This window comes from Pinus tabuliformis, chromosome 6 (genome assembly GCF_031772625.1).
Source record: "Pinus tabuliformis cultivar Carrire ecotype Pingquan chromosome 6, CPIR1, whole genome shotgun sequence".
Classification (NCBI taxonomy): domain Eukaryota; kingdom Viridiplantae; phylum Streptophyta; class Pinopsida; order Pinales; family Pinaceae; genus Pinus; species Pinus tabuliformis.
This window is the reverse complement of record NC_142292.1, coordinates 731,243,102-731,253,633: the sequence shown is the minus strand read 5'-3', so window position 1 is coordinate 731,253,633 and position 10,532 is coordinate 731,243,102. Positions and strand designations below refer to the sequence as shown.

Genomic DNA, 10,532 nt, shown 5'->3' with positions numbered 1-10,532 from the left:
CTCTTGAAAATACTTTGCATGTTCGAATATATCCAAACAATTAAGCTACCACTCAACAACATTATCAATCTTGGAAGACTCAAGAAAGATCACATCTCTAGATATTATAAACTTCTTATTCACTTCATCATAGAGATGGTCTGCTTTGGAGGTATGACTACCTAAATAAGATACATTTGTGACTCCTTGCACTGAGTTTTTTTATCTGTTCCTTAGGTATGAAGGCATAATATGAGGAACCAAAAACCCTGGGATGCCTCACCAAAGGAATGTGGCCATACGACCTTTCATAGGGAGTCTTGTTTCTAATAGCAAGAGTTGGACACCTATTATTTATATACACAACACATAGAAACACATCAGCCCAAAACCTTATGAACTTAACATGTGAACTATGCCAAGTTCATGGTGAAATTAATACATTCCAATGAACTATGTGTTGAAAAATGCAGCAAGAAATTCTCAATTTGATTTTTCCTTGATTAAATTGAAAATATTCAAATTTGCACATCAATAGACAACTTGGATGATGTTAACTTGTGTGACATGGCTTGTGTCACCTAGTTTACTCAATAAATTCGAGTTGGAGGAGTTAGAGTTTAGTTCTGCATATGCGATTGCTAACTTGTGGCAATAAAGGTCAATTATCTTAGGTTGTTGTCAGTTAAACTAGTTCTAACTTTTGGAGGAACTAGTGGAAGGTCATTTAAGTAGTGGGACTTTAGTCAAACTCGGTGATCATCTAGTTAACTGATCAATCAACCCAAAATAGTTGGGGCATGAAGAGAAGTCAAGTCCCCTAAAATTGGTGGAGATTCGAAGGTAGTTTTAATTTCTTGTAGCTCACATAGTTGCAAGAACTTGCTATAACCATAGTGGAGGAGGTAGCTTGATTAGGAGCTTCTTGTGAAATTAGAGAGCGAATTATTGTTGGTAGCATTAATAGCCTACTAGCAATTTGTTTTGCACCACACTTCAATGTTTTGGGCATGGTTTTTGAGGGTGGTTTTTTTTTTTTTTGGCTTTTTGGTCATGCACGTCCTCACTAAGTATCTGGGGAGGTATGTAATAGTTCCTTGCATGCACATCCTCACTAAATATCTTTTGTGATGTCTATACTAGGTCCTTGTAGATTTCTGTTTGCCAAGGCTTATGATCTTAGGTGCTCACAACAATTCAATAGTTTATGGCACTTTCCAAATCACCATTCCTAAAAGGATCCAACAAAACGACTTCAGAGGAAGATGAGAAGGGAAAACTCTTATTGGAACTAGCCTAGAACTAGTGGAATTGGTTGGTCCCAATGGTTTTAGAGTTGTACTAGTCTAGTTTGGTGATTTAGATTGGCTAAGGTCTGTCTTGTATTGAACTGACCTTAAAACACCAAATTCACTAGTTCTCTAATAAACTGACCATTTCTGAAGAATGTAGTGAAACATAGCTAATGACCACCAAATAATAATTTTTTAATAAAAAATACTGAAAAGGAAAAAAAAAATTATTAACTCGAGGGCCCTACAAAACCTAACCCTAGTAATTAATGGTAATATTTAATTTTTAAAGTTAAAGTAAAAGTTGGCATTCTCCTTATCTTTCCTTTTTGAAAAGGAAAGATAAGGATAATGTCAGCTTTTACTTAAATTTTTAATATTAACATTAATTGTTTCGAGTTGTTTCAGAGCGGTTCCAACTTCATTCAATTTTGAGAAAGTCAAATTTTAGATCCCATTCAAAACTTAGTGGTTATTGTTTGAACCGCTTCTTTATAATGAGTCCTAGACTTTGACTTCCAATTCTTCAGGTGCAGTTATTGCATAATCATATTCCTCGTGAGACTTTGCAGCAGAAGTTGATCTTTAATCCATTGCAAGCACTTGACCTAGCATAGGGAACCATCAACTACCCCTCTCAAGATGGTCCCATAGCCCCTCAAGAGCTATCCATCAAGAGATATACAGTACAAAAGAACCACTAGCATATGTAGTGTTGATTTTGGTTGTTCCCGGTTCATATGGTGTTACATATTCTCCCTCGCAGGTATGGGCGCCCACGAGATCATCAAATAAATCGGCCCTCTCATCCCATTCATGGATTTCCTATCAATCACCACATCTCAACATGCAATCAATGCATTAGTTATAATCATAGTATCAGAGAAATAGTCCAGATGCCAACACTTTCATTTCATCCTAATAACATAAAGTGATTGTTATCACAACATTTTGAATAGTAAATATCTGCATACTCTTGAAGGTCATAAAATTTGCATGCAATTACCCCATGTTTCACATCATAAAATACTCTCATAAGTTATAACATCAACATATTAGCGTCAAGGATATATCATGACATCTCATAATAAATGAACCACATGTCAATTTACATCATGATCCCTATGCATATCATATGCATCATGAGAATTCAACATCATTATCATAACAAATAAATAAATAAGCACCACATATACATCGTTAACCTCTCATTAGAACTATATACATTTACCACATACCATCATATCACGAAGCATCGTTAATATGAGAATCATCTCAATACTTATCAAATATAGAACAAAAATACACTATAAGCATTCTTATCATGAATTAATTTCATTTACTTGTATAAACAGTTCAACGTCCCTCTAGGATCTATGTGAGGATGTGGTCCAACCCTAAACAGGATTATGTTATCCCATGAGTACTATTAGTGTCATGTTTTCATCAAGGTACCAATTACTTTTTCAATATACATTTCTTGTTCTTTCTATTAGGAAGTTAACCATTACATCATAGGTATACTTATCTAAGCACATCATTAAATTTCAAATGAGTCTCATCATCTTGAGCCTTAACCTCTTGTCGAATATTCTTCCTTCCCCAAGGATATTTGAGTCAAATTCAATGTTAAGATATTATCGTTTGTACAATCATTTAAATCATCAATATCATGTTAAAATTCCATGATCACTATACATATTGTGCTTATCCAAATGGAACACATACATGAGTTCATCCTTATTTAAGTCTTAGGTTATGCTTAATCCACCTGCATGAAGGCTTAATCCATTGTTATGCTTCCATTGTAGCCCAGTAGGTCAAGATACTTGGCTCTTACTAGAGGAGCTTGGGTTCAAGTCCCCACAATTGAAAGGATGTGCTTGTTGTCCCCTAGTGATTTATCCATCACTTGCATGATGTTCATTGTGAATCTTGGCTTATCTCATCAAGTTCCCACTTGATATCTTTTATCATACATTCATCCATCTTCAAGTTAGACTAGGGACTCTTCCACCTTAATTTTCACTCGTTAAATCTTTAGTTTATTGTTTGAAATTCTTGGAACCACTACCACCATTACCATCCATGAATGATTTGGCATGCCTAATATGTTTGACAATAAATTCTTTATTGATAATCAATTTACACTTAAATTTCTTATTAACTCAAAATACCACACACATAATATATTAAAAATAATAATAATAATATAAATATTCACACTTCCAATAAATAATAAAGTAAAATAACAACTTATCAATTTCAACATAATATTTGAATATTAAATAAAAAAATTCAATTTTTATTACTCATTTCAACATAATACTTTAATAATAATTAAACAAATTTAAGCTCTATTATCTAATTTATTAAATGACTAAATCCACATTATATAAATTCCTTCTCATTCCTTAAAACTTGTTAAGTCATTTTTATACTATACTTAATACATGTTTTATATAATATAAAATAACCCTCATATTTTATATATATATATATATATATATATATATATATATATATATATATATATATATAAACCTTTACTTATAATTTTAAAATTTAATTTAAATATATTTTCATAATACCACATCCTATAAATCCTATTTTTTCTAATAAAAAATTATAGTCATCCATAAATATTAATTATAACCTCAACCCATTATATACTTTATGTTAACGAGTTATATGAATTACATGGTGTCCATTATATTGTTTTAATATTAATTTATATGTATATTATCACTTCCATTAAATATAAGCACTAATTTTAATAACCTTAATGCATTAAGGTTAACACATGCAACCTATTAGGTTTTTTTCTTTAAAAACTCGTCTTGCCTTAAAGCAGCCTCTCCATCTCTCGTCTTTCACATTCTCCCGTGTGCCCGACACCTCTTTTCTCTCTGCCTTATTATCATATATCTCTTAATGACATCAGCGTTGTGATGTTTATTACTTGTATTGTTCTACGTGGAGAATTCACCAATATGGTAGATAAATAATTTGGCATTTACCAAATTGGCGGGGTTTATAAAACAACATTTTTTTTTATCACTAGTTTTTCTCTCTTATTTACTTTTTCTTAGCGAATTCCTATAAGTGGTTTTGTTGAGTCTATTTTTTACGCTCACGGTGGTTTTGATTCGGCTTTTGGAAGTACTTTGGACTTTGACTAAATCGCATTTTGCGGCTCGTCTTAGCATAAACATCATGCATATGATGCTTCTAAGGTTTCGTTGATCTTGAGGATGCGACAATGTTCACCGTTGATTGCTTTAAGCATATGGAGGAGGATTAACTAGATTTTCCTTCATAAGTGAATATTTGCCACTAATGCAACCAATGTTTTCACCAATGTAATAAACACAACACTCCAAGAGAGGGTATAAGGATTATTTCCACGTAGAAAATCTTAGTCAGCACAATATGAATTATGTAATTCTCCAACGTCACAACCTGAACAACGAGTGACGATACATAGCAAAACATGTATTGCAATAAAATTTATTATGAAAGCGTAAGCTCCCCAGGGAAATATAATATAGAAGTAGGATAAAGCATTTAATGTTGGCGTTTCCTTATCCGCATTGGCTTTTGGAAAACCTACAGTGAAGGCGTTTAGATTTCTTTTCTGGCCTCTAAAGTGGTTACGAGGCAAACGAGCCCCTGGCCTCATGAGACATCTAGTTAAGACCACAATCTCATGATGTACTGTCATAACCCCATTTCTCAAGAATAAATATATATATATATATATATATATATATATATATATATATATAGTCATAAGGTTTTACATACCTGGGATTACCCTTTGGAATTATATATACAATTTCCTATGATTCATTTTCCTTATGTCAATTTATGCACGTCAATTGTCATACGGGTATGGTTTAAGGGATTGGTGTACTGCTTTTTAACTTTAATAAAAATCTCTGTATGGTTTGGACGCATGTTAATCACGTGGCAATGGTTCCGAGCGTAACTTTATGTTTTCCCTTTAGCCATCACGTGGCACCCCTTATCCATTACTGTGAGAATTATCTCCTGCTCTGCTTCGTTGTGTACGAGGCCGATAGGCTGTCCAGTCTTTTCGCCTTGCATCAACGGTGGAGGGCACACTTCGTAATCCAACGGTGGTAGATCATCTCCGTGGGCTGCGGCCTAAACTAACACTTGCCTTGGGTGATGGGATCATTTTTTTGGGAACTTTCTCTGTGGCTTTGTTGTGGTTTAGTCCATTCGTTTCGTCTCGGAGAGCCTATCCCGTAGACCCTATTCAAATGCCGGCGGATTTGTTTCCAAACCCTTCAGGTAGATAACCGCACAATGTCTTGTTCCTTCTGTAACCTTTTGGCTATGCGTTCTTTTCGATTTACTGATAAACTTCTCGATTATGCTCATGCATCATGCGTCTGCAGGGTTATTCAGCAATGGGGTCCTCCTGCAACACTGGAACGAGTGATGTTCATTCGTTGGCTAGAGTTTTCTTTAGTGGTAAGTGTCTTGACAAGCACGAGGATAAATTCCTTGAGTTTTTGTTTTACTGCAGTTTGCATTACTTCTATTTTTGTCTAACATGTGCTATTTGGGTTGCTCCTTGTACAAATTAGGCACCCGTTCCTCACATGGCCTAAAGACTAAGGAAAACCCCACCCCCGTTCTATTCTGAGTTCCAGGTATGGGGAATCCTACAAGCTGCAGCTATGTCTGTTTTGCTTCAGAGTTTTTCTTGTGTTTAGAGGAGGGTAACCCTCTAGGTCACCTTTATTTTTGATTGAACCAGGGTGGGGAGGGTTATCCGTTCCCTCTAGGCTCCAGTTACCATGGACATGACAAATGTAATTTTAGACTCTTGAATTTGGATGTCCGACTGCAATTCCTCTGCTCGGACAATTGTAACTGTATATATATTTTAACGCACACCTGTGCTTATTTTGTTCACGACATATTAGGCTCCTTGTTTACTGGACTATAATTTATTGTGAGGGTATACTGCTTTTAACGACAGAATATTTTTTCCTCATTTGTGCTTGTTTAAAGGTCACTGCACCACGACCTTTCTGTACAGAAATTTGTACTCGTTTTTGTTTTATGAGTGCATAGTATTGCACAACTTTTATCTATGTCACGTTTTTTGTTCGGTTTAGCTGCACATTCCTATACAGTTTATGTGATGTTTTATGTAACTGACTGAAGAGGGTCTTATCCCCTAAGCTTACATCCTCCCTTGTTGAGAGGGTCTGAACCCTGCCCCTCAATTATAGTGTTCTTTTGAATTAATTCCTGATTGCTTCCAGGTTATTAATACTTGTATGCTAGAAAGAGTTAAAACGCGAACAAGATAATAACCCTACCAACCTGCTGTTCCATTCTATTCCAAACCCAATTTTCCTTTTTGGGTGTTCCATTTGGCTTAGATAATGTCCACAGAGTGGGTCTCCAGCTGCACCACTCTGCCTTCTGGCCTTCCTTATTACAGAGGAAATGCTCTACCGCATCTTAACACAATCTGCAATAATCTCTGCGTTAGATTAGGGTCGATACAGTTTGCGGCAAGCAGACGTTGTTTTATTTATTTTTTTCTAATTATATACACCTATGTCTCTTAAAGAAAGGGGCTCGACCCAAAGGCTGCAAGCCATTACTGAGTAATGCTGGTCTTGAGTTGATTCCATTCACTCGTCTAATTTCGGGTCTGCCTAAGCATTTATTTGTTTCCTTCTTATTTACTGATTGGGATTTTGTTTGTTGCAGTATTCATGGGCAATGTGAAGTTATCATGTTGGATGTTACTGCACGATTGACTTACAAGAATGTCCCAATGTGGCACAGAGATCTTTGCAGGTATCTCTTTTATAGAGGGGTTGTATCTCTAAGTAGAAATGAAGGTTCCTTAATTGTGTGGTGGCACAACTACCTGAACTGATTAGCTAAATATCTTTGTGAATTTAAGGGTGTGTGAGAACATTCCTATTGTTCTTTGTGGAAGCAAGGTTGATGTGAAGAATAGGCAAGTGAAAGCTAAGCAAGTTACTTTTCATAGAAGAAGAATCTTCAGTACTATGAGATATCTACAAAAAGTAACTACAACTTTGAGAAGCCATTCCTGTACTTGGCATGGAAGCTCTCAGGGTGAGCCTTTATTCTAGTTTTGATGCTCCCTAATATGAATGCTATATTAAAAAAATTCATTGATTCTATAATGGTTATTTTTATAGGGATCCAAACCTTCATTTTGTGGAGTCACCTACTCTTTCTTCTCCTGAGGTTCAGATAGACCTTGCAACCCAGCAGCAGTAAGTAGAATGCTATTTTCTTATTATTTTTTGTTAACTTTTATTGAAATAATTTGTTCCATTTCTAAAATATTGAAACTTTGGCTTACAATCTTTTATGTTGTCAGGTACGAGGCAGAACTTGTAGTAGCTGTGGCCGAACCCCTTCCAGATGACGATGATGATGCTTTTGAATAGCTTTGTTAAGATGCTTTTGCATATTTAGGGATTGGCAAATTCAATTAGTTTTGTATCATTGGAGTTTTCTCTTGAGTTCCGACATTTAATTCTGATTTTTATTTGGGGCTTAGAATAGCATTATCATATCTCTCTATATGTGATTTGGGTACTGTGCAGATGTTTTCATCAGTGGAGTTGGCTAAGCTATCTTAGTTCAACTCCATTACAGAGCTATTTTTATATGCTAAGACAGTTTTTTTCGTTATATACTCTTGCACATTTTGCATAAGAACTTTTTGTACTCTTCAAATATTTCAAGAATGCTCAAGTGCCTTTCGTTGTGTATTGTTGGGGGAAATGCTAGTTGCGATGATTTTTGCTTGTAATATATTATGGCTTGTTAAAACTTTCTCTGAAAATTCGAGCTATGTCTGAGGATTTATTTTAACTCTGAAATTGGTTTACATAGTTGATAACTGTGGCTATCAAGCCTGTCTGGGTATTCTTGTGGGTATGTTGTCTGTCGAACACATAAAAGTATCGCCATTTCATTAATTGGGCTCTCGATTGATTTTTGCATAAAGATTCACATTGTCTAAATCTAAAGTCGTTTCCATTCAATAGTCTACAAATTCTTCTTTAACTATAGTAAAACTGGGAGATGGAACGCTTATCAAAGCTAAGGTAGCATCTTAAATCCAAACTTTTGACTCCCATTTGAAGTAGATATTAAAGCTTTATAAGATGGAACACTGTTGAAAAGTTGACAGTAATTAAATATGCTGGCTGGACATTGCATTTATATATGGGTGGCCATGTTAAGCTCGAATGGTCTTGGAGGAAAGCATTTTCTGCTCTGTATTAATGCTGCGTGATTTAGATTTTATAGGAGTGTTCCAACATTAATTGTCAATCCTCACTTTTATATATTTATCACTTATATTCATGCCAATGCTAGGTAACTTTGGCTTTGAAGGAAATAGTTCTATGCCGTTTTATTGCTTAAACATCACATTTTATTTGTTGTTGGTTTGACATGTTTAATGCTCTAGCGATATTTTCTGAAGTGTTGCTTGTCTTCATGTCTGTTGAAAGAAAACCATGTCAGGCATGGAACGCTGCATTTTGATGTTGGTAATTATTGGTGTGGAAATGTGAATACTGGACTAAGCGCTCCACACACACAGCTTGTTATTATTTAATTGGCAGAGTAAACCTACAGATTTATAGGGGTGCCAGGTTTTGTTGGAACACAAAGTAAAACTTGGATGTAAATTTAGTAATGAATTGAATCCCCTCTTGCTAAACAAAGGTAATATTAATAACCCATATGCGCTGGTTTCTATCAGACAACAATTTTTGTGGTGGTTTCTCTCATACACGAGTACTATTTGTGAACTTTGAATGTGAAACTACTTTGAAAAACATTCAAAATGATTTTTTTTTTTTTTTTTTTTAAATAATTTTTTATATTGTCTCTAGAGAGACAATAGTTTTACTGATGGACATGTTGTCTCTATAAAAACAATATGTTTTTAATCTCAGCAATTGTCTCTAAAAAGACAAAAATGTAATTGTCTCTAAAGAGACACAAACGAAGTTGTCTTTAGAGAGACAAATGAAATTGTCTCTAGAGAGACAAATCAAATTGTCTCTTAATAGACAATAATTCTTGTATTTATAAAGACAATAATAATATGTGTTATATATTGTCTTTATAGAGACAAATTTTTGAGACATTATATTTTGCCACACCCACTTAGTGACAATATTTAAGACAATACACAAGTTTCTTTTTGTCTTAAGTTAAGACAATTGACTCAAATATTGTCTTAAAACCCCCCTACATGTAGTAGTGTCTCCCAAGCTGTGGAGGTCATGCACAACTTTGCCATGGATGTTATTTGACAGCGCAGATGAGAGATTGCCTGCGGCATTCCCTGCAAACAAGACCTGCTCTCTAGATTCATGGCTCTGGCCAACCTACAAGCCGATCTTTTTGAAGGCAACCCCTATCATGTGGAAGAATTTCTTCAATATTCCATCACCAGTTTCGTCTTGGCTAGCAAAGACACCACCTCAGTTGCACTAGCGTGGTTTTTCTGGCTCCTCTCCTCGCATCCCCATGTTAAGGAAGCAATACACGAAGAGATAACCTGTATCACGACCATCAAACCCAAAGCCAAACGGGACAAAAATCCCTTTGTATTTTCCTACAAGGATGGGAAGAACATGCATTATCTACATGCCTCAATCGGCGGATCAATGAGACTCTATCCGTCAGTCCTCTTGGACTCCAAGCATGCTCTACACAATAACGTGCTACTCGAGAAAAATTTCGTGGGAAAAGGAAATCGAGTGACTTACCACACCTACGCCATGGGTCGAATGCAAGCCATATGGGGCACGAACTCTCTCCAATACAAGCCGAAGAGATGGGTGAACGAGGATTTTCATTTCATTGTGCAGAGTCCCTTCAAGTACCCAGCCTTCCATGGTGGCCCGTGGGTGGCCCGTGGGTGTGTCTGGGAAAAAATGGTTAGAAATAGTAATTACTCTTATATGTGGAATTCGCTAAATGTAGAGAGTTAGTTAACTGAGTGATTGAGTGTTTGAGTGAGTCAGTTGACTAAGTGATTGAGTGTTGAGTCAAGTCCAGTTAAGTGATAGATTTGTGGTTGTATGTGCATGCATTTCAATGCGAGTAGGGTTGAAAAAGATAAAAGGCGAGTAGGGTCGAAAAAGATAAATACCCTTCACCAAGTTCATTGTAAGCATCATGTTTTGTGTGATCAAT

General features: G+C 35.5%; 1 protein-coding gene across 1 annotated transcript; it reads left to right on the top strand.

Annotated features, from left to right (window-relative positions):
• Window positions 1–9,703: 9,703 nt before the first annotated feature.
• Window positions 9,704–10,327, top strand: LOC149260792 (cytochrome P450 94C1-like). Its single transcript, XM_089460969.1, has one exon. The coding sequence runs from the start codon at window positions 9,704–9,706 to the stop codon at window positions 10,325–10,327; it is 624 nt and encodes a 207-aa protein (XP_089317095.1).
• Window positions 10,328–10,532: the final 205 nt, after the last annotated feature.

Bases quoted from the DNA above. Each gene is read 5' to 3' on its own strand.
- LOC149260792 (XM_089460969.1), top strand. From the start codon at position 9,704: ATGGCTCTGGCCAACCTACAAGCCGATCTTTTTGAAGGCAACCCCTAT.